At 38.9% G+C, this 25,696-nt stretch overlaps 1 protein-coding gene across 2 annotated transcripts in view; it reads right to left on the bottom strand.

Moving 5' to 3' along the window:
- The window catches only part of LOC149173919 (protein NO VEIN-like), a 601,966-nt gene that overhangs the window by 227,899 nt on the left and 348,371 nt on the right, over positions 1–25,696 (bottom strand). For both annotated transcript variants that reach the window (XM_089424783.1, XM_089424784.1), the window contains one exon: positions 12,937–14,792. In XM_089424783.1, coding sequence (XP_089280909.1) covers positions 12,937–14,792 — 1,856 coding nt within the window. The remainder of the gene's footprint in view (positions 1–12,936; positions 14,793–25,696) is intronic.

Genomic DNA, 25,696 nt, shown 5'->3' with positions numbered 1-25,696 from the left:
ACTAAAATACAAGAATATGATTTAGAGATTAGGCCCACCAAGTTAGTCAAAGGTCAAGGCTTGGCTCAAATGATGACCGAAGGTAATGAGAAAGCTCTTGGTTTGATTTGTCTTAACGATTCATCTTCACCTGAGCTGCAAAGATTAGGAGAGCATGAGTGGTACAAGGACATTATTTATTACTTGTTAAATCTTACATGTCCTAACCATTTAGTCGCTCATAAGAGAAGGGCTCTTAGATTAAAAGCCACTAAGTATTGCCTCATGAAGGATGGCCTTGGATGGAGAAATCCTGAGGGCATAGTACTTAGGTGTGTTGATGAAATTGAGTCCAAGAAGTTAATTTCTGAGTTTCATTCGGGATTTTGTGGTGGTCATTATGCTGCTAGAACTATTGCCCACAAAATTCTGAGAGCTAGTTATTATTGGCCTTCAATTTTTTCTGATGTGCATAAGTTTGTTAGAGGTTGTCAAGCTTGCCAACTGTTCATTGGGAAATAGAAGCTTGCTGCCCTGCCCTTACAACTTGCAGTTGTGGAAACACCTTTTTAGCATTGGGATATGGACTTCATTGGGAAGTTTCATGAAAATTCTAGCAATGGCTACTAATGGATTTTGACTGCTACCGATTATTTCACTAAATGTGTTGAAGCCATCCCTGCTAAGAATGCCACTGAAAAGGTCATTATGGATTTCATTGAAAATCATGTTATTACTAGATTTGGTGTCCCTGCTAAGATCACTACTGATAATGGCCATGCTTTTAGTTCTTTAGAATTTTCATCTTTTTGTTTCAAGTATGGCATTGTCTTATCTCATTCATCAAATTACTATCCTCAGGGTAATGGACTTGCTGAATCAAGTAATAAAAATATCATAAACATTATCAAGAAGATAGTAGGAAATAATAAGCAATCTTGGGATAGCAAAATCAAGTATGCTTTATGGGTAGATAGGATTACTAAAAAGAAAGCTACTGGTAAAAGTCCCTTTGAATTAGTTTATGGCTTGGATGTAACTTTTTTCTACTAATAAAGATGTTGTTCAAAATAGAATTGATCAAATTGTGGAGTTGGATGAAACTCGTAGGATAGCTTTTGATAATATATGTAAAAGTCAATCTAACATTAAGAAAAGCTTTGATAAATCATCTCGATTTAGATCTTTGTAGGTTGGAGATATGGTACTCCTTTGGGATCGCAAGAATGAAAAATCGGGAAAACATAAGAAATTTGACAGTTTGTGGATGGGACCATACATTATCCTAGACATTGTTGGGCCAAATTCATTCCACTTGAGCAGATTGAACGGCGAACCACTTCACTTACCTGTGAATGGTCAAATGCTCAAGCTATTCTTCAAAGATGACATCTGATGCCATGGGGCATCCTCTGTATTGTATTTCTAACCCTGCACCTTGTCCTTTCAGCGTTTCATTTCTGTTTTAGGATTAGATTTACTTTTCACGTTACTAGATAGTTAATAAATGAAGAGCTTATATCTTTCCTATGCTTAATGTTATATGATGATTTTGAATTGACGCTACTTATGTTATATTGTGTATTGCGTGGAAGCAGATTTTGGATTCTCACATTTCTACAGTGCAGCAACGTGTCCCCAAGTAGAGCCAAATGTTGACCACTACGTGTCAATGACCCACAACAGTACACCCCCTTTTTTCACAAAAGGGATAGTACCTGATCGATGTGTCCATGTCATCCAACTATCATCATCAGTTTGATTGTCATGTTATAATGTAAACCCACTCTGCATGTATGTGATGTAAATAATCTCAGCAGATCTGTGTCATGTATGTGATTGCCTACGTAAACCTATTTTTCTTGTGACGATCTACATTCCGGGAGGTTTTTTATCTCACCGATCCATTCTCGGATGGTCGACAGAGTTTTCCTTCAACCTTACCCCAAAGCCGGAATGAATTTTGTCACCGGGATCTTAAGTGAGTCCTAGTGTTATAGATCGAGTCTATGTAAAAGTGATTCGGGAATAATCCTAACTATTTGGTTATGTTATTTTATTAAAAATTGCTTAGTCTGCTGGATTATATTTGTGTCGCAGAAATGGGTAGTCTGTGCGGGTCTATTTCAGATGGGTTTCCCCCCTTTTGATGTAAAAGATATGAAAATGATGATGTAAAGTGTCTTGAGGGTTGGAAAAATAATTTATCCCCTCATACGTTAATTATTTAAATTTTCCAAAGGAAAAATTCGTGGGTCCTTAAAATTCAAATTTTAAAAGTTCCTGGGACTAAGGTAAATTAATTATTTTGCTAAATTTTAAGCCTTTAATCCCTAGGGGTTAAGTCAAAGTCAAATTTTTTAGGAAATTAACTCAAATTTTTTATTTTTTGGGTAAATTAAAATTCATTTAATTGAAAATTTTGAATTTCCTCAAGAATTTTATATTTCGACAGATGAGATTAAAAGAAATTTTTTCTCATCGACGGTCGAGATTGCTTTGACAAGGATCACTCGAACTAGCTGTTGGAAGATTTATCTTTACATAGGAGGTAAGTTGTCAGTTGAGATCATTCGATCTTTGAGTCGTGTGCTAAGTGAAAGCTCTCTTGTAATTTTTTTATGTGCAATAAATAAAACTTTGGGGTTAATTTCTGCTGGTGTTACTCTTCGTAGAAATGCTGTAAGATGTGTTATTTTCATGCATAGATTTCCTTTTAACCATTGATGATGGCTTTCTGAAGAGTGATTTGAGCACAGGTATCTTGCTCAATCACTGGGGTTTGAATGGTAATTTAAGTTTTGAATATAATAGCAGGTATCTCTTTTTCTCACTCTACGCTGATGGTTGAATTGAGTTGTGCAGGAAATTCTTGATTTTTTTAGATCATTAGGCATTTGGGGAAGTTTTCAATTGGACTAGCCAACTCCAGATTCGTAATTCCTGAAGAGCCCAGCTTGATTGGATCCCAGGCTTATCGTAAGAAATTTTATTGGTGATGCATGAAGGGTTTTGGGCGAAGCACCTCTGTTTAAAATCAAAATTTCAAATTTTTCTGTGCTAAAGTGATAAAACTGGTTTTCAAAAGCCTTATATTATCAAATCTGGGAGCGGAGTTGGACTCACACTTGCCAGATCTGATAGATCTGTTATTCCTGTGCATAGATCTGTAAAAAAAAAAAAAATTCTGACTGGGGTTCCTAGGGTTTCATTTATTTTTGTATATCCGGGTTCTGGGTGTTTGTGTTTTCAGGTACAGGTTGCAGATCTGAAGGTGAAGTTTGATTTCGAAGCCAGATCTAGGCCCTGGAGGGTAAGATCTGGCCTGAAAAGCAGCTTTTGCAGGGAATTATTTTTGCAGTCCAAGGGTTTTTCAAATATTTTAAATCTGGAGAACATTTTTAAGGGTTTTCATTCAAATAAATCTGAAGCAAAGGGACTTAAAATTTTTAATTAAGATTTCTAGAAATTCTTTAAGAAGATCTGGTGGATTTAAAGAGGTTCTTGGCCACCATTTTTGCTGGTTGTTTGCTGCCTGGGTTTTCGATTTTCTGTTGCATTCTTCTCCTCCAGAAAATTTTGAAGTCCTTTTTGAGGGTTTCTGGAAATTTCGAATTTCTTTGTGGCCCTAATTGTAGTAATCAAAACTGGAAAACAAGAATCGTAAAAAACTTGATTTTTGTACTTACCTGAACTGCTATTTGATCCGGTGAAGTTGATGATGTTGCTGCTGCTTTGCTCCAATTACCCGGGAGACCAATTCCACCCAGCCAGACCGAGCAGAGACTGGCTACTCAATCCAGTAAGCTTCTCACAGAAGCTCACTGTCCCCCGTGCCCAGAATCTCAGACGGATTAAAGCTCTTCCAATGGCGAACCTCTCTCACTGTTGAATTCCTCCTCCTAGTTTCTAACTCGGTTGTTCCAGCCCCCCCTCTCGGTTCAGACCTCCGGTTTGGTTTATGCATCCCCTTTTATATAAGGGTGTTTCTTTTTTTATTTTATTTTTATTATGAAGTTTAATTTATATATTTTATAAGGTTTAAAATTTATATTTATAAAGTTTAATCATATTTATTTTAAAGTTTAACTCATTTTTGTTTTAAAGTTTATCATATCTGTTTTGATATAAAGTTTAAAACTTTATATTAGTGGATTAGTTTAGATGGGTCGTTACATACACTCCCCCTTCAGAAAACTTCGTCCTGAAGTTAGAGTTTTAGGTTTAAGGTTTTAATGGACATGTCTTTCCCTATCCAGGTTCCCAAGCTATTCTAAAATCATCCTATCCTTCCTAATCTCTTCTGCTCCCACCCTATCCATCCTCTACTGGAGTATGCCATGGTGTCAGTTTTACTGACCTAACCATTCATAAACTCTAAGGTGACAGCGTCAGCTACACCGACTTGATTCCCAGTAGGCATCCGGCAGTCATCATCACACATCTAGGGGAGCGTGAATCGCACAGTCCTCCCATGACTCCAGGGTTCGGAGGATAAACGGTGGGCAACACCTCCACCCCTCCCATAGAATTTAGGGTTAACACCCTATCATAGAATCACTTGGAGCTTTAATTGTTCTGAGGTTCTGTCATCACGTGGTCATCCCGGTAACTGTCTATTACCTGCAATCATACACTTAACAATGCATCCGTAAAATGTGCATCAGCATATTCAAAATAACTCACATATTATTCCCTTATGAATTCATCTATGATACTACAGTACAACATATTTTGTCATATTCCATGCATGTCTTTTGACTTTCATCTAGAATGTATTCACTTCCTGATTTCTATCCCATTGATCATATTGACATGTATAAATAAATCAGATCTATAATATCTTAATTTCTATCAAAAGTAAAATCATTCAACTGTCTTAACTTTACTTCGACAACTATAATTTAGTAAAATGAACCACATATATTGTTTTGGTATCCATGTACCAACAGGAATTAAACATATATTATGGCACAAAATTTCACGTTTATCTATAATCATTCAAAATGTTTCTGAGTCTCTGATTGTAGTGAAGTAAATATATACTAAACATAGTTTAAAGTTCTTCAAAATGGACATAAATTAGGGTATCTCTGACATATGTCCTCTGTATTTTCCCAAGTTACTGATCCAGGACTATACTTGTCCCATTGGACCTTAACTTGGTCCACCAAGCGGTTCCTCAGCTGTCGAACTCTACATTCTAGTATACGTAACGGTTCGACCGTTATGACTCCCTCGTCCGATACCTGCAATTCCTTCCATTGAAGGTTATGAGATAGATCAGCTATATAATGTCTTAATACAAAAATATGAAATACATTATGAATTCTATGCAGGTGAGGTGGCATGGCAAGATGATAGGCAACAGGGCCCACTCTTTCCACAACTTTAAATGGCCCAATAAATCGGGGTGATAACTTTGTCCCTTTTCCGAATCGAATAGTACTTTTATTTGCTTTGATGCGGATGAAGACCTGATCCCCTACTTCATACCTCCTATCAATTCGGTGCGCATCAGCATAACTCTTTTGTCTATCCTGTGCTTCCTTCAATCGTTGTCTAAGTCTACTTTAATGGGTATGAGAGAAAATATCCGAGGTCTCCTGCTTAAAGCATCAGCTACTACATTTTCTTTTCCCTTAATGTATGATATTCCGAAGTCATATTCACTTAGGAATTCATTCCATCGCCTTTTCCTAGCATTTAAGTCTCTTTGGGTGAACAAATATTGTAGACTTTGATGGTCGCTTTTAAGTGTAAAACTTCGTCCCACTAGACAGTGTCTCCAAATCTTTAAAGCTAGCACTACAACTGCTAATTCTAAATCATGAGTAGCATAGAGTTCTTCATGAGGTTTTAACTTTCTGGAAGCATATGCTATCACTCCTCTATCCTGCATCAACACTGCACCCAGCCCTTGTTTGGATGCATCAGTACATACCATAAAATCTTTGTTCATGTCTGGGACTCTTAGGATTGGTGCACTGGTGAGTAGTCTTCTGAGTTCAAAGAATGCTTTATTACATTCCTCGGTCCATTCATACTTAACACCTTTACGCTGAAGGGTTGTAATTGGCTTTACGATTTTGGAGAATCCCTCCACAAATCTCCGGTAATAACCGGCTAAACCCATAAAGCTTCGTATCTCATTTGCATTTTTCGGTATTGGCCATTCCATGATCGCTTTTACCTTCTCAGGATCTACTGAAATCCCTTCACCTGATATGATGTGACCCAAATAATGAATCCTTTCCTGAAAGAATGAACACTTGGATAGTTTTCCATATAACTGACGTTCTCTAAGACAGGACAATACTATCCGCAAATGATCTTCATGCTCTTTCTTATCCTTGGAATAGATGAGAATATCATCCAAAAAGACTTGCACAAATTGATCAAGATATTCACGGAAAACACTATTCATAAGATTCATGAATACGGCTGGCGCATTTGTTAACCCAAATGGTACCACAGTAAATTCATAATGTCCAAAACGTGTTCGGAATGCAGTCTTATAAATATCATTTTCATAAATCCTTAGCCTCGATTGTTTGATATCGGCTCCTTTCCAGTCCTATGCAATATATTCGATGAAGCTTCTGGGCAGTCACGTTGAAAATGCGGTCCCCCACATCCCCAAGAATTAAGCTGCGCTGATCCTCTTGAATCAGGACGTGAATTTCTAGAGAACGAGCTTCGTCCTCTCATGTTGAATCCTCTCGAATTTCTTCCTCTACTGGTAGTCCCTCGAGATGTCCATGGACTGGTGTTTGATGATTCCGCGGCTATAGTGTTTACTGCCATGGGAGCTCTTGTCCCTATATTTCTTGGGGTAAACCTATTACCGTAAGGTGGCCTCGAGCTATCTCCTCTGAAGAAGTTTCGAGCAGTCTTTCCTGGAAATCCTGATTGTAAAGGCCCTCCTGGCCCCATATCTTTTTTGATTCCAAGGTGCTCTTCTGCATAACGACCGCATTCGACTGCCTCTGCTACTGATGATGGTTTCCACATGCTTACCAAGTCTCTGATGCGAGGATTTAACCCAAATATGAATCATTGAGCTTGACGTTCATCAGAATCTAAGTAGTGAATGTATTTTACAAGCTCCATAAACCTTATCTCGTACTCTTCCACCATTTTATTTCCCTGAATTAATGTATGAAAGGCTCTGGCTTGCTGTTGTTGAAAGTATGGAGGTAAATACTTTGCACGGAACCTTTCCTCAAATAGTTCCCAAGGGACATTATCCGATGTAAGGTGCAACGGCTTTTCCAGATTTCCCCACCAAATCAAAACACTTTCCTTTAGTTGAAACACGGCAATTTTTGTTTTTGCCGAAGAAGAATATTCTCTTAACCTAAAGCATCTGTTCATTCCTTCTAACCATGCTTCAGCGCGCTCACCTGCTCGACCTCCTGAGAATTCTGGGAGTCTAATTTTCTGAAGCTCCCTAGAAATGTCTTCTTTCAATCTTCTGGGCTCAAAATTATTTGGTTTCACTGAACTGGTGGCTACATGTTGAAATTCCCCTTTGGTTTTGGCCTTAGTTGATTCTTTTAATGTTCCCAATAAGGCTTCCAAAGAATTCATTATCATAGTCAACTCTGGCGCTGGGGCGATTGATGTTGATGATGGTCTTGGTGGTGACGATGGTGATGGGGATGATGATGGCGACAGTGGCGGCATTAATGGTGGTGATGCTGTCTGATCACGTCGTCGTTGCTCATACTTCCTTACCATTGTAATGGTTCCTGAACACATAATAAAATTCTATAAAAATTTTGAGGTAGACAACCGAATTTAACACACAATTTTCTTTTGCAACTTCACATTCATAAACGGGTATAGTTTTGCTATTTTTATCTGCTAGGCAAATCTTACTGGTACCGAGGTCAAGGAGGGTGGTCTCGCGACCTCCTTGTCCTAATGCAGGGTATTCTGTCCTAATATGAATAATGCAGAAGTGTATGGTTATTAGCTCCTAAGATAAGACATCCAAAGTTTATTCACCAAATAACATCCATGAAAAAAAATGTTAAATGTCTCGTTATAATATGTGTCGGTAATATACCCGCCATACTTCAATCTAGCTATTACATTTAAGGAAGGTCATACATATTTATATTCTGAATATATTACTTGGATATGGATTAAATCTATAAAAATGAAGGGTTGTTCTGGTTCCATATCAGTTTGACCTTTAGCCGGGAATTTTACCATAGACCTGTCATGATTGAAATCTAGAAGCGATACAGTTCAGCAATATACCATAAATGTAGGTTGGGATCAAACTGAAGAGTAAACCATGTGTAGTAATCAAAACTGGAAAACAGGAACCGTAAAAATTTTGATTTTTGTACTTACTTGAACTGCTATCTGATCCGGTGAAGCTGATGATGTTGTTGCTGCTTTGCTCCAATTACCCGGGAGACCAATTCCACCCAGCCAGACTGAGCAGAGACTGGCTGCTCAATCCAATAAGCTTCTCACAGAAGCTCACTATCCCCCGTGCCCAGAACCTCAGACGGATTAAAGCTCTTCCAATGGCGGACCTCTCTCACTGCTGAATTCCTCCTCCTGGTTTCTAAGTACGTTGTTCCAGCCCCCCCCCCTCTCGATTCAGACCTCCGGTTTTTAACTACGAGCTTGGCGGCGGCCGCCCTCCTACCTGCAGCCACAACCTTCCCTCCTTCCAACACGCCTTCCATGCATTCTGCGGCCCTTAGATATTTATGCCTCTGCTGTCATATGTACTTTGTTATATATATCTCATTTGGTTTATGTGTCCCGTTTTATATAAGGGTGTTTCTTTTTTGATTTTATTTTTATTATAATGTTTAATTTTATAAAGTTTAATTTATATATTTTATAAGGTTTAAAATTTATATTTATAAAGTTTAATCATATTTATTTTAAAGTTTAACTCATATTTGTTTTAAAGTTTATCATATCTGTTTTAATATAAAGTTTAAAACTTTATATTAGTGGATTAGTTTAGATGGGTTGTTACACTAATTTTTTTTCTACTATCCACAGTTTGCTTGCTGTAGTTTCTCCACCCTCGAAAATCCTCTTTCGCAACTGTCACATCTCCATTTCATTCTGTGTCCATCCCAACTGTAAACATTGCATATCAGTTTCTACTTCCTAGCATGCTACCCTTCTGCGTTTTGCTTAAACCCTCGTCCACTGCTCCAAACCTGTGTTTCCATCTCCATTCTTCCACAGCCCTCCAAACTCTTCCATGCATACCTAAACCCATACCCTCCTTCTGCTGTGCGTACCCTTCTCCCATTGCTCATCCACGTCTGCTGCAAAACCGAGACGCAGTCCTCATCCCCTTCACGCTGCTCCCTCGCGTTCTGCTCCATCCCGCAGTCCATCTGCTGCTATCCCATCAACCTGCAAACAATACCCTGCAATCCCTTCTCCAACTCCTCTTCCACATTCTTTCATCGCTGCATACGTGCTCCTTCGCTTCTCCCTTGTCATCCTCGTTGTTGCCCTCAAACTGCAATGTGTTTCCCATGTTTCCTTCAGTCTTGTGTCCATCCCTCACGCGCATCTACTGTCCCTTGCGTCCTTTCCGCTTAACCTCCTCATCGCTCCTCCTCTGCCTAAATCTGTAGTCCCTTCTCCCCTCGCTCTGTCCACGCCTTCAAACCCTCACCTGTGTGTTGCCACAAGCATCCCTCTCCTTGCAGCAACATTCTCCTTCCCTCCTCTCGCTACAGCTCCAAGTTCCTGTTGTCGACCTGCACTCATAAAAAACAAAAATTGTGATTTCCTTTATTTTTCGTTTGTGCTTGAGTGTTAGGTAGTGTTAGATAGGTTTAGCGCTTTTCTTTGTTTTATGAATATTTAGTTTAACTTTCATTTCTTTTCCTTTTTTAATTTTGAGATTCGAATTTTGGTTTTTTTCAATTTTTTTTAATTGAATTCACTTTGCCTTTTCATTTTTTTTTGAGTTTGATTTTTTATTAAAATTTAAAAAATACAAAAAAAATTGAAACCTAAAAAAAACTTTAAAAATATAAATATCTAAAAACCCTAAAAAAAAAAATTAAGAAATAAGGAACGGGCTTCATTTTTATATTTTGTGTGATTATAGATCGAAATTAATTTTCATACTTAAAGATTTTTAAATTTTTTATGTGGCCTTCGGCCCATTAAAAAATTTTAAAAAATTATTAAGTCAGTTCGATTTGTTTTGGTCACTTTCAAAAAAAAAGATTTTGATTAATCATTTACCACATTAAGTCTTGCTCAACATCTTGAGAAACGTTCTCCTAAGGGCTAATCAAATCTATCAATGATAAAATCTAAAGGTGAACTTTTGTGGTATTAGTATTTTTCATTTCTCTATAATTAAATGTGCTTAAATTTTATATCTAAAGGTTAACTGTAGGAAAATTTTCCTAGATTTGGGCCACTAAGCATAATTTTTTAAATCTAGGATCGAAATTGGTTAGCATTTAAATTTCGTGGTTGTTTAAAGTATTTGTCTCTCTTGAAATTTAATTGCTAGAACATTGTGCATCTATTGAATATTTTGCATCTATAAAAATCTATCGTCATTGCTTGAATTATTTAATGCTCGTTACATGTTATAGACATTTTGCAAATATTTTCGAGCGATTGTTAAAGAATTTTGTCATGGCATTATAATAGATTTCATATCTCTATTTCCTAAGCTAAATATTTCTGAACATCTATATTAAATTGCAAAGAAGTTTTTGTTCTCTTTGAGCTATAATTGTATTAGAAAGATTTGAAATAAGCCTGTGTTTTAATTGTAATATATTCAGAAGTTTATTTTTTAGTCTTCATCCGCAAAGCGAACATTTCATATGGGTAATTGAGGGCTTTTGCGACGCAGGTGTTTTCCCTTCCTCAAGTCTAACTTCATCTCATCTTCCAATGCATTTGCATATAAGTTAACTTTCCATAGATAAAATTTACTTCCACGCATAAGCTTGGTCGATAGACAGATAGATCTCCATCCATTTTTTCTTGAGAAGCCTGTTTTAATAGTACTTAAAATAGTGACCTTGCAATCGTCAGAGCCACAACTCTATGCAGTGCCAGAGGCACCGGGTATGTTAGAAGTTCAGGAGAGGTATCGTTAATCACACCTTAGTGTGCTTTTCCTAATCTTCTCTCTGCTAATTACTACGAAATTAGGCTCAACACAGAAAGGATTGAAGGATTCACAATTTAAGTAGGCATTTAAACTAAAATTTACCAAGATTCCTACATCTCACTTTAAGTTTTAGGATCTGCATTTCATTCATCTAAGCAGCAATTGTTAATTGATTACTTGGTCTTCATTTCCCTAGCAAGATCGTTGACTCCATAAGGCACTGGTATTAATCGTTTAAAATCTAATCAAATCCTAAATCTTGGTAAATCTTAATCAAGTACTTGATCGCCTCGTTGTGTCTCCTGAACTGGTTGGTTCCCAACTAGTTCTTCTTCATTCCATTTTTCCATAGGGTCTACCCCCCTTAACCTGTTGTAGGGAGACAGCTTAAATGGAGAGATTGGGGATTAGGGTGACACCCCCGATCTGAGCGTTGTCATGGTGCCTATACATTCTGTGCGACAACAAGATGGCTTGAGGAAGCATGGTGGCCTATTTACCATTTTCCCACATTAAAAAGAATAATTTAATTATGGAAATGTGCTCAATGATTAAAATAATAATAAAATAGGAGCTTCTAGAGGGGTCCATCAAATCTATAGAAAGAGGAGGAGGCTATTAGAGGACATCTTGGATTTGATAATTCTTCTTGTATGAGAGGTTGGGAACCCGGTTCTCTACTTCCTTGGTAGCCCCAGGATGGAAACCTTTGGGTGATTTAGTGAGATTGGGCGAGTACCCATCTTGCCTTGGTGAATTCATCCAGAATTCATACGAGAGCTTAGCAGCAGCAGTTCAGTTCAGGTTTGGTGGAGGGCCGATGCAACATTGGAGAAAATCCTTGAGGCCAGTTATATTTCAGCTATTTGTTATTTCAGCATGTAAAACCCCAGTTTATATATTATAATAAAAGTTGAGATTATCTCTGCTCATTTTATGATTGAATTGCATGCATTCTCTTGTTATATATTATATGGAAATCTTCTGTAAATCGAATGGTGATTTTATGGAGAAATTTTGGTTGAATTAGTTTTCTGCAAAATTTGCAAAATATCCTGAAAGGGATACTACATATATGAACCTTGTTCTTTACATATGAGGCAAATGGTTGGCCCAAACAATACTCACAAGCCATGGCCAAGTCAAACTACACTGGTTTTAGCGACCAAATAAGATGCATATAAATCCTCTTTTTCTAGATTTTGTCTCTCTCATAGCTATTTAGTTTCCTTTTCCAGACTCTTCAGTTTCATTATGTAGCTGTTGCCTTTCCTTCCATTTTATGTGCATGTGTAGACACATATCACATGAAGGTTAATGAAGATGTGAGCAAAATGTTTACTTCTTAATTCCAAGCAATAATAAAGATATAAGAAATGATGCCTTATTGAAATCAGCTTTGTTTCCGAATTCTACCTCTGCCTTTTCTCATTATCTGAGGACAAAAATTACTCAGAATTCTGTTCTAACAGAATATAGAACAACATTTAACTGGTATCAGTGAACATTCTCACAAATCATGAAATTTCAAAAGAAATGCCATGTGTTTGAAAGGTAGCAAACAAGTACAATGTAGGATACAAAAAACGATAAAGCATGAACCACAAAATACTTCTCTAAAAACTTATCTTCATCCTGTAAAGCTCATGACCAATAGTATATTTTTCCAGCATTATTCAAATTGAATGTTCACTTTAACGATATTAACTATAGACAAGTTTATCACAAGTGGCTATTTGAATACAACAAATTCCAGTAAGTCACTTTATTTCAATTACATAATTAATTGTGGGCTTGATGCAAGGCCTTACCAGTTCAAGGAGGAAATGAGAATCTTGAGAATACAGCTCTTGTGAAAGACAGTGCAATGCACGACTCAAACGAGCATGCTGCTTTTTCAGGAGAAGTGACTCATTACACTCAAGCTCCAAATCTAGCCCAAATTCATCACGTCGAATAGCTTCAATAATTCTTCTCCCATATTCATCCTGAATCCTTTTGTCTGAAATTTGAGTTAACCCATTAATTGCAAGGCCTTCACTTCCCAGCATGCAGCTACCACAATCCTTTAACATGTCCTCTGAACCATTCTGATCATCAAAATGTTGCGTCTGCAATACATCAAGTGACTCTTCTTTTGTCTTTATTGCATCTAAATCTGAGAAATGGCTACCTTCCAATTGATGCGCTCTATATTTGCTTTCTGTATCAAATTGACCATTGTTCTTGACAGTACTGTTTAGTTCATGGCATTCTTCAGACATGCTAGAATGTTCTGCATCAAGTGAAAAAACTTGATAATCCTTTATCCAATTAATAATACCCATGGAAAGACCGAGTTCATGCAGCATAACACGTTCATCATAGCCAGCACATTCCTGTAAAAGTACTTGGGATGCATCTGCTGCTAAAGTACTCAATCCTGACAAAAATATATTTGCAGCAAAGGTGCGGAATTCTGAAGGTATACAAACAAGGCAGTCCAATATAAATCTGGCAGCAACCCTGAGAGCCTGAGTCTCTTGATCAACCTTCTGAGATCTGTCATTGTAATCATGTAGAATATGTGGTTTTCCTAAAACCGATGCATGCACAGAAACATCATGAACATTCATCTCCCTCTGCTGATATTTCTTACAGTTAATGCAATTTTCTGTCTTATCCAAAGGCATAAAAGTTGTATGATCAAAACAGTCTACACAATTCTTTACCAATATATCTATCGCTTGACAAGCATGTGATTTCATGAGTGCTACAGGAGCATGATGCGTGCCACCATAAAGAGACACAATAGAAACAAGCTGCACTGCCATTTTCTTTGCGGAGCCCTTCACTGCAACTGCCAAGAAGTCTTCCATCGTGGCTGAACTATCAATACGAACAACTTTTCCACTCCTTAACACAAGACAAAGCAAATCATTACTGGTACCTTCTTTGTCCAGCCAGTTCAGAATTGGACCAAGCGTAGGAGAAAATACATGATCCCAGTGTGACCACTCCTCTAGATCTGATAGCATAGGTGCTTTTAGTAGGCACTTCAAAGCATCAGCACTGGTCATGGCACCAAACACTCCAGCCATCTGTACAGGCTCAGATGTCCACTTTTCAGAAACAGCAGCACTCAGACTTGATTGATCACTTATGCTGCTCCTTGCCAGCAATGCAGCAGAATACCTTGTCTTCTTTCGTTCAGAATAATTTTGGAATTTCCTAATATAATTCAAGATTTCCTCGAAATCATAACTATCTGATAGCTCAAATCTGATTGAAGGGAACTGCTTACGCAAAATAATATTGACTCCTTCTCTAGAGAGCATTGCATTATTGCCAAGGTCCCATGCAGTTTGTGATAAAAATTCTAAGAGTTGGTTCTTTGCAATATAAGCTGTTAACGGTGACTTTTTATGTTTATGCACAATGAGGCTTTTAATTATTTTTTCAGGAAACTGAGAAATGTGACTTTTAAAAAAATCCAGGAAGTCTCCAAAGCCTAAGAATCTAAAATCCTTAATTGAAAATTGTTTCATAAGCCACTTTTCACAGTCCCAAATCCTTCTCAATGCCATAAACCATTCCTCCATTGCTAATTCTCCAGTTTCGCTATTCCCGGTAGAATTGTGCTCAAAAAAACTTTTAATATGTTGAAGAACTTCATCAGTGTTTAGACCTATGTAAAAAATACCAATCATTTAAGAAAACATAAAAACAACTAAAATTTCACATATAGGTCAGCTTGCAAATGCCACAACATGCATAAATAAAAATGGACAACAGATGGATGATACATTGTTCACAATCCAACATGTAAAACTCGAACAGTCTAATAAACCATCATCCCTAGTTACAATAAAAACACTTCAACCATGAAATATCAAGTTATGACTGCTTGGCATACAAAGATGACACCATGTAAGTTTAAAACTACATCCTTCAAGTTGAAAAATGGCATGAAACTATAGTTGCATAAATGTAAGGTTTAAGATCCTTCCGAGTTTGTTCACATTTCAAAAGATCTCAAATCTTGTTACAAAGGTTTCTTAACCAGAATGTAACTTGTAAATCTAATCATCAAGAACACTGAACCTACTAATCTCACAATATGGTGTCTTCAGAAGTGTACAAGTTAAACTCAAAACCATGAAATAGATGCCTAGCTTACAAACATGATACAATGTAGGTTTAAGATTACATCTTTCAAGGTAAAACTACATGAAAGTATAGTTGCATAAATTTGTGATAATAGCATCCATTTATGTGATGAATTTCATACTACCTGTTGTCGCGCGGATTGGCACGACAACGCTCAGACCGGGGGCTGTCACTCTGATCCCCGATCCCTCCGTTTAAGCCTGTCTCCTGCGGCTAAGGGGGGTAGTCCCTGTGAGATGATGAGACCAACTGTCGACCAGTTGGTTGGGAGACACGAGACACGATTAAGATAAGCACTAAAATGATTTGATGGAGGTAATCAACAGCACAATTCATCATATTCAACAAATTCAGCAGATTCTCATGAAAAAATGGAGTCTCCAAAAAAATCATCCACGCACCATCAAGGAAATAGTAACGCAACTTTTTCAAATAAGCAACTCTAATACCAGATGGCACAAACGCATTCAAATACTCAACAAATTCATATTTATTATTGTTAAAAGATAGAAGATGATTACAATTTGTGGGAGGCCCCTGGCTTTATACTGCCTTGGGTGCCTCTTAGTGAATGGGCATGATCTTTGACAAAGATCATGCCCTTTGCCTAATAACTATTAATTAATAAATTTTTTATATAATAGTGTCCACTGCTATACTTTACACATCATGCTCTCAACCCCAAGCAGTTAACCAAAGAAAAATCATAGAAGGCAAAAGGCATATGAAGAAAGGTGGAAAAATCAAGGTTGGGGTAACTCATGTACCATGATTACTCTTTCCTACACATCATTTACCCAAGTATGGGCTTACCTTTCATTAGCTACCCTTGTACCATGGCATGTGACCTAGGTTTTCCTCTTCATCCCCTACTTTGTTCCATCTCGTTATCCCATGCCTCCACCATTTGAAGGATGTACCATGGACATGCCACCCCCTTTAGAGGTTGAAACCACCTAATAGGGTCCTTGTTTAATCACCTTTTTGAGCTTGGAGACACTTGTACTTGCCAAAGACCACTATGGAAGGGCATGCCACCATGAAGTGCCCCACTGGTTCTCTGACTTGTAAGCTCTTTTACTTGATTATTCTAATGATTTGTTGTATTGGAGGGCAAGGAGACGCATTGGATCTTATGCAGGATTGCAGATGGATTGCCATTTGGGGCTTGGTCTCCCTATACGGGGTCCTATCCCTCTAGAGAGCCACATTGGCACTTGTAGGGTGAGTGTTGAGAGCCATGGGCCTCCACCATAGCCGAGATTACTTCATGGATCCCCAGCAGCATTCGTTGATTACTCCTATTCCACCTTTTGGACAAGGAAGATGCACTTGGTTCACCATGCCCAGCCAGCTCCACAAATGCACCATACACTTGGCAAATGTTCCAGGGTCCAGAGGATTGTTCCCCACTGCAGAGGCAGGGTTTATGTCATCATTCCAACACTTACAACTAGTCTACAGGAACTTTCGATCCATTTGAAGACCAATGAGGATGACCTTGTGCCCCCACACCCACTTGGGAGCACCACACGTTTTTGCTTGGAAGACAAGGGGCCAACCCCTTGTCCACTACGTTGGGAGTCCATTTCTACATCATGGCACCCATTGGATTTCATTAGGCCTCCTCAAAGGCCCAACAACTCACTCAGTTGATCATTCGACCCTCTTGAGAGGCTTATTCATGTATTATTCAGCTATTTGGTGGGCTTGTCACCAAAAGTCAATGCTATTATACACATTATTTTATTCTAGGGGCTAAATTAGACCTAATTAGCCATATTGAATTCATTAGGAAGTGTATAAATAGAAGTGTGATGGAATCATTTGATCATCATCATCAGTTGGATTGGATCAGTCTCTCTTGTGAGATTTTCGCTATTCTTTTTGGAGGATGAAATTGGATGGATGGATGAATTTTGATGTTTGGATCTCTTCATTTTTGTCTTGGAGCTTCTGTATTGGCATATGATGATGATTGGATATACTTGTTCTCACATGCAAGTGCTCTTTTAATGCTATTTTGTCTTTTTCTTATGTCACATGCATGTTGTTGGGGAATTTCGCTATACTAGGCTGAAATTTGTTGCTTTTCTTGTGTGAAATGGTGGAAATTTGTCTTTTTATAGTGTTGCATCATGTCATGGGCCATGTTTGAATAAGTGAATGTTCCTAAAGATATTTTTATCTTGATAAGTCATCACATATTGCACATCGAAGTATAAAGACCTTGAAGCAATTGTCCCATGCCCTAATTGCCATGCGAAATTGTTCTAAAGGCCTCCTTGATGAAGTGAAACCATCCCAAACATTGGAATCATCTTGACTCCATTTCTCCCAAAGGATTAGGCACTAGTCCTCCATAGGTGATCACCCTAAAGCATATTTTTCTCACCTTTCTCTCCTATTTCTAGGTCTAGCCTACATAGGTCACCTAGGGCATCAATTATCTCACAATCTAGCCATCCAAACACTTCGATTTTTGGTCCACAACTACGTTGGAGTTTGCTCTAGAGGACCTCCAAATTTGAAGCAAATCCAACAGTGGAATCTTGAGATATTGCAAGCCCTAGCTCGAGAACCATTTCCTACCCTAGGTTTCCCTGGGTTAGTAGCCTCATAGGGGTCATTGCATTAATTTCATTGAAGAATCGCTGGAGTTTGCTCTAGAGGACCTCCAAATTTGAAGCAAATCCAACAGTGGGATCTCAAGATATTGCAAGCCCTAGCTCGAGGACCATTTCCTACCCTAGGTTTCCCTAGGCTAGCAGCCTCATAGAGGTCATTGCATTAATTTCATTGAAGATTCTTCCTTTGATCCCTTTCTCCTCCCCAATTAGGTCAAGCATACCCTTGATCGATCAACTCCACCCCCTTGACCAAATTGTGAGTCCACTTGTTCCCATAACCTCTTAAAGACAACTTCACATAGACCACTTGGAATACAAGCTTCCACAAAGATTGCTTGGACTAGGCCCCTGTATTACAAGTCTCATTTGAAAACCCTAGCCCTAGAAATCCCCTCGGCCCTTCTTAAAGAGCCTTACACCTTGCTTTTCAAGCAAGCAAACCGCAATTTAGTCTCTCTTGTGAATAGGCCTTTAGGAATCACTCCTTTCCCTTTATTGGCTCATTTATCTAGGTGATTCCCTTCGTGTCAGGTCTCCTCCCATCGGTGAAATTTCGTAAAGACTAGGGAGCTTTAGCTAAGGTGATAGTGGGTTATTACTCCATTGTTGCCCTTGACCTAGCAGTTGCCCCTCTAGGATCCACTTCTAGGACCCCTACTAGTTTGAGCGATAACAAGGCCGAATCTAAAATTTACTAGAGATAGGACACTTTTCTGTAAGGTAATGATTCAAGAGCTTGAATCTTTCTTTTAGTGACTACAACCCTTAATTGTAGGATTATCACATTGGATTCATGCATGAATACTCTTCGTTGGTTCTTCAAAGATGGTAAATACTTTAGAGCAAGGTTGACAGACCTGAAACCAAAAAAATTACACCTTCATTGTCTTGTAAAATTCAATGCCTTAGAGGGTCGTGTAGGTGTGCTATTTGAATCTATAATGGCTCAAAATTGCAATCATCGACCTGGAAGAATTCATGCCCAAACGAATCCTTCACCCAAGCCATAAACAAAATGCCAAAAACCCTTCTTTAATCCATCCACTCGATTGATTCAACAATATTCCCACAGGGCCGAAGAGAAGTTCAGATCTCAAAATACTAGAGAATAATCGTTTAGTTCATATTTTGGAGGAGAAATCTCATCCTATTTATAGGCATTTGGAGGGGCTTCAAAGGATGCAATGAGCTCCTAATTTGGAGGGAGGAAAATAATAAAATTTGAATTATTTTGAAAGCTTGAAGCCCAAGGAATCAAGCTTTAATTTTTAACTTGAGTCAAAAAACCACTCATAGCTCATTGCCTCAAAAAATGAATCTTTGAAACCCTTCATAAATCATTTTTTCCACGATTTTGATGGGAAGCCCTACTTCCTTGATTTGAATAATGAGATAGCCAATGATGTAGTGCCAAATCACCATCCATTTGGGGTTTGTAGCCACAGTTTGGTTTCTTTGACTTCTAACAATCATAACTCCCAAATAGTGAAGGCTCTCCTGGTGTGCCACATACCACCGGAAACAGCTCAATGAGGAGAGTCCAACTAGAATGATCTAGACTTAAGAAATCATGAATTCTTAAGACAACATGAATTGCCAAGTCATTTTGATCAACAAAAGTGGGGCATCTCCTGAATCCTCTAATCACCTCATTCAAGAATGTTGTATTAGCGTCCATCTAGTGAATCCACCACCCCATCTGAGTTGCAAGGGATATAATTGACTAGATAAAAGTGTATCTAGAAACTAGAGCGAAGGTCTCGTCATAATATATTCCTTCCTTTTGTGCACACCCCTTTCCCACAAATCTTGCCTTGTACTTCTCCACATTGCCATCTCCAACGTACTTGATCTTGTAGATCCAACACTAACCTACAATTCACCTATCCTCAGGTCTCGGTGCTACCTCCCAAACATCATTCGTCATGATAGAGATATACTCCTCTACCATGGCATCTACCCACACCTGATGTTGTGCGCCCTCCTGAAAGCTAAAAGGTTCTACAACCCGAGCCACCAATGCTTGGTACATGCCAAGATATTTGTCTTGTCTCTTGTTCGTCATAGGAGTTCCAATAAATTCCTTTGCATCTCTCAATGTCTGACGAACCTCTCTACTAGCTCGACCACTAACGGTGGGAGGTTCAACCAGGTCCTCATCCTGCCTCTGCTACTCCGCCTACTGTGAACTCACTAGATCTCATGTACCTGAGAAAATGTTGGTACTAGTTACTGTACTAGATCCTTGTGACTATCCCACTGGCGATCCCACTGGTTGCCCCTGTGGCTATACCAATGGAGCTTATGTTGGCTTACTCTGATCACCTGTAGGCATCTCACGAGATCCTTTGAAAGATCAATCCTCCATGAACTTCACGTCTCGTCTCACCACGATCTTCTTATTGCTAGGAATGTAGATCATGTATGCCTTTGAGGTTTCACTATATCCAACGAGGAACCCCTTCTCTGCAGTTTGATCTAACTTGGTGCACTTCTCATCTGGCACATGGCAATAAGCAATGTTGTCGAAGATCTTGAAGTGACTAACTTCTAGCTTCTTCCCTGTGAAGACCCCTTCTAGTGTTTTTTTCCCCAATGCTCTATGAAGAGTTTTGTTATGAATATACACTGTTGTATTACATGCCTCAACTCATAGAAACCTGGGCAAATCCTATTTATATAACATTCCTTTTGCAGTCCCAACTATAGTTCTATTTTTCCGCTCTGATACTCCATTCTGTTGTGAATTGTATGGAGTTGTCCACTCCCATCTGATGCCTCGCTTCGCACAAAAGTCCATGAAGTCTTTATCAATATACTCTGCCCCATTATTTGAGTGAAGTACCTTGATCTTCTTCGCTATCGCATTCTCCAAGAGAGACTTAAACTCTTTGAAACGATCAAAGACCTCATCCTTAGTCTTTAAGAAGTAGATACAGGTTTTCTTGGAATGATCATCAATAAAGGTGATGAAATATTCAGCACCAGTGAGAGCTCTAGTGGACATCGGGCCACAGATACCTAAGTGTGTAAGTCCTAACACACCATCTGCTCTGTTGTCGCTTCTTGGGAATGCTTCCTTAGCATATTTCCGAAGCACGCACCCTCTGCACACATCATCATGTTCCGTGTCAAGTTCTGGAACACCTGTTACTGTCTCTCTGAGCATTTTGAGTGCTCCATGATGTAAGTGTCCCATTCTCCTATCTCATAGCTCATTCAGTTCCTTCCCACTACTACTGTCACTACTTACCAGTGCCATTGGAGAATCGAGCTGCAACTTATACAACCTGTTACTTCGAACTCCAATCTGTCTTACCCTCTTCCAACTCAGGTGTGGAACAATAATTTTGTTCACCTATATTCGTCAAGTGAATACACATTTGTATGCATAAACAATTTATATTTTATTACTCAATATGATGATGTTTTAAAATTCCTTGGGCGGTTCTCCTTATAGGAGCTAACTGGCCACAAGGATTAAAGACATGTCTTTTGACATAAATGCCCTTTCAAAACTAATTGGGCACCTAATTTAATTTAGCTTATTAAATATTGATTAATATCTATTTATTATATTATTTTATTATTTTAATGTATGTATGTATGTATGTATGTATGTATGTATATATATATGTATATATATATATATATATAATAATAATAATATATATAGTTATGAATATTTTATTCATAATAAGGTGTTTGACAAACACTCTTCCCTACGAAGTGAACATCATATCCCCTATCTTGTAGCTGGGATACTAAAAGTAGGTTCATACCCAATCCCGGCACATGCAATACATCTGTAGTGTTGGTATATGACCCTGACTCACTTTGAAAATCGATGGTACCTCTTCCCATTGGAGTACACTTTGTTTTGTTTCCCATTGTAATCTGGAAGTCCATCTGCTACTCACTATAGCTAGAGAAATATTATCTAACCCCTGTCATGTGAGTTGACGCTCCATTGTCTATACCTGACACCTTGTGAAGTCGTGTCTGATCAACTGACTTCCATAGGGGCCACGCGGGATCAGGACTTAATGGTGAGAACTGCCTTGAATGCAGTCTTCGAGGAGTGGGAGACGTTTGTCCAAAGCATTTTGGGCAGAGTGCATCTTCCAGATTGGGAAAAACTATGGGCAGCTCTTCGTCAAAAAGAGGTCAGACAGCTAACCAAGGTGGGAAGTAGTAGCAAAGGAGCCTAGGTCAAGAAAGAGGAGGAAGAGGATGCAACTCTGGCATCTGCGAAGCAACAGGGAAGAGGATGAAAAAGGACCTCTCCAAGATAAGGTGCTTCAACTGTGGGGAACTAGGCCATTATGCAAACTAGTGTCCGAGGAAGAAGAATAAGGGAGAGGAGTCTGACTCCAAGGAAATGCTAGCGAAGGTGGAAAAGGGGGTAGAGGACGATGACGATTGTGCCATGAGTGCTCATGTACCTCTAGAGAAGAGGTGGGGAGACATCGACCTGTAGTCAAGAGGACTACAGGAGATGAGCAGCAGGATCCTTGAGGTACCCAAACTCTTGGATCAGATCCGGCTATAGGAGCCTCAAAGTGATAGTAGCGGGATGGCAAATGTCGGTGGAAGCATATGTGGACGAAGCGGCAGAGAGTGCTAAGTGCAGTAGTCCCTAGCAGCGCAGAGAGGTTGTAGCAGTGCGAGAGGCACAAAGGAGGTTGAAGCAGTGCAGGAAGGCACAAAGGTGTTTGCAGCAGTGCAAAAGGCACAAAGGTGTTGCAACAGCGTAAAGGCTGCAGAGGGAGCACAAGATAGTAGCAAAGGGAGCTTCATCATCGGGAGGGTTTCTAACCCGACAATAATGTTAGTAGTTGGGTGGATCAGTTACTTCTCAGTAACTAAGTTGCAGTGCAGCAGTAGCAGTGGTAGTGGTATGGGCAGCATGATGCAGCATGATGAGAGAGAACTGTAGTGCAGATGCAGTGTTGGGAGAAAGGACCAACAACAGCACGGATGCAAAGGGAGTTGTCGTACAGATGTAGCAGTGGCAATGGTAGAGCCATGGGAAGCAATACAGGATGCAGCAGTGCAGAGGATGTTGGGCAGGAAGGTCTAGCATCAACACAGGTACCAATGTTATCTAATCAAGATGATGCTCAGTGGTGGAGAACTACTAGAGCACATTCCTTGCTAAGAGGGAGTGTTGATTTGGGGTAGCATCGGATGTGCTCTTGATCTGAATTTAAACAGGAACGCAAAAAATTATAGATATAACCATAAATACAGAGATGTAGCAGAAATAACACTATCTCTCATTAATATCAAATAATGAAATATGCTTACAAACAGAATGGAAATGAGACTAGCTCGGGCGATGGTAGCTTATCTCTGAGAAGAGATGTGGCGGCTACATGCCTCTGAACTGAGTTACAATGAGGCTCAAGGGCTTTTTTATTATTGAACAATAAGAGAAAACCCTAAACAACCAAAACCCTAACCTGAGGAGATGTAACACCGAGAGTTTATGGGCCCCATTGGGGTTAGTTGGGCAGCCAACTTCCCGGGGTCGTATCTTGGTCATATTATGTCTATTTAACACACATGATACCTCGTTAGAAGGATCTCTCCGAGGACTACAACTAAAAAAGTGATCTCATTGCCAAAAAAAAGTCGTTTAGGGCCTAAAAATGACTTCAGAAGTTCATAACCCGAAAAACTACCAAAAATAGTAAATTGTGCTACAATTAAGGAAACTAAAAAACTGAAAGAAACAATGGTGTGTTAGGATATTCCGACACATAGGAAATAGTTAAGTACAACTTGGTCTAATATAGAGTTAGGTATAGAGTTAAGTAAAGTGTGTTTCTTTACCTTGTACATTTTGTAACTTACAATCCGACGGTCATGATATGTAGTGATTCGACGGTTCATTCTCTCCTCAGTATTACCGACACTTGATCCGTGGCTTAACACCCAATTGGTCCACGATTTCTATTTAAAGCGCATGGAGGGTCATTTGTAGGGTAATCCGTGCATGAGAGAAGCTTATGTAAATTTTCATTCTTTTATTAATAAATTGCCTGAAGTGGCCGCGTTGGCTCAGGCCGTGGACTGTTTCCCTCTTTGGGGGTTTTAACCACGTCAAAAGTACTAGTGTATTGATCTGCAATCTGTTTGTGAGCGGTGTCCTTTGGTGTTCTGTCTGAGGAACTTACCCTGTAAATTCCTACATGGTATCAGAGCTATTTGAGGGTCGCGTCCATTGGTGATCCAAATCTGAAGCCGGTAGAATTGCATCCGACTATCGTTTCAAGATCTATTGTTTCTGACTGCTTTCGGGCCGAGAGGACTGCTCTGTTGTGTTGGGAGCATCTGTTCCAGTGAGAAACCCCTTTCGTTTCACGCGAAAAGGTTTCCGGTAGCCCTAGCTGCGTCATTTTTAAGATCTGGAGGTATACAGTGTTTATTTGCAGTTTACAGTTATTTTCTCTTTGTTTATTTCGGTTTTCGGTTTATTTAGCTTTTTTTATTACCGGATCTATACCTTTCATTTCTGCGTATGCACTTTGCCCTGCGACTTTGTGCGATCTGGGCAATATCAAAAACAGAAAGGAAGGATTTTTCTCATGCGTATGCTCTTTTCCGTTGTGCCTTAGTGTGATCTCGGAAAATCAGAAACATTGAGGAAAATATTTAGTTTCTGGATAAAGCTAACTTTGAGCCGCAAGGTTCATTTTTGAAAATATTTAGTTTCCGACTAAAGCTAACTTTGAGCCGCAAGGTTCATTTTTTAAAATATTTAGTTTTTCGACTAAAGCTAACTTCGAGCCGCAAGGTTCATTTTTTTTTTGTATGTCCATGTTGGGTTTTGTGTTTTTTGTTTTGTAGGGAAAAAGAGCCTTCTCAAAGCAAGCACGCAACCCAAAGCATCAACCCCCCCCCTCTCTCTCTCTCAAACTTTTTGTATACCTCACTTGGTGCAAAGCTAATTTATGAGAGTAGAGGTCTTGGGTTCAAGTCTCCAATTTTGGGGGCGGATTTTTTCATTTTTGCACATTCCCGCACTTCGTCGGCGACTTCATCAATTTTTTTTCAAAAAGCCATAACTTCTTCATCCGGAAGCCGTTTTCAGAACCATTTTTTTTAAACGGCCTAATTTTTCGAGATCTTTCCATTGGTACACTTAGTTTCAGCATCTACAACTTCAGTTTCTGTTAAAAATGGAAAGTCCATGCCAAGTCATTCTTGATAGCACTAACTACTTCCAATGGTGGTCCTATATTGTGGATTTACTTAGAAGTAAAGGTCTTTACAGAATAGCCACAGGCCAAGAGACCAAACCGAAAGATGAAGATAAGGCAGCTAAATGGGAAAATAGGCAAGACCAAGCACGTGGGTTGATAGGGATGTCTATTTCTCCAGATCTTAGATTCCATATTGCAGAACTTGATACTCCTGATGAAACACTGCAACAAATTACTAAAGTCTTTGGAATTAAAAATGAACTTAAAGCCCATCAACTTGAAAATGAATTGCTTACATTCGACCCCAATAATTTTTCTTGCATTGAAGATTTTTTGTCCAAGTTCAAGACCCTTAGACTTCTCTTGGAAGGTGTTAAGGTTAAGAAAGAAGATAGTAGCCTTATCTACTCCATTCTTACTAAGTTGGGACCATCCTATTCTGTGTTTGTTTCCACCTTCCATTCTACAAGAGAAGCCTTCATTTCTCAAGGACAAAACTACAAGTCCCCTTCCTTTGATTCGTTTTGTGATTATTTAATAAGAGAACAAGAAAAACTCTTACACCTTGGTCTTCTTCATCT

Source organism: Pinus tabuliformis, chromosome 4_2, assembly GCF_031772625.1.
Source record: "Pinus tabuliformis cultivar Carrire ecotype Pingquan chromosome 4_2, CPIR1, whole genome shotgun sequence".
NCBI classification, from domain to species: Eukaryota; Viridiplantae; Streptophyta; class Pinopsida; order Pinales; family Pinaceae; genus Pinus; species Pinus tabuliformis.
This window is presented reverse-complemented; position numbering and strand designations above follow the sequence as displayed.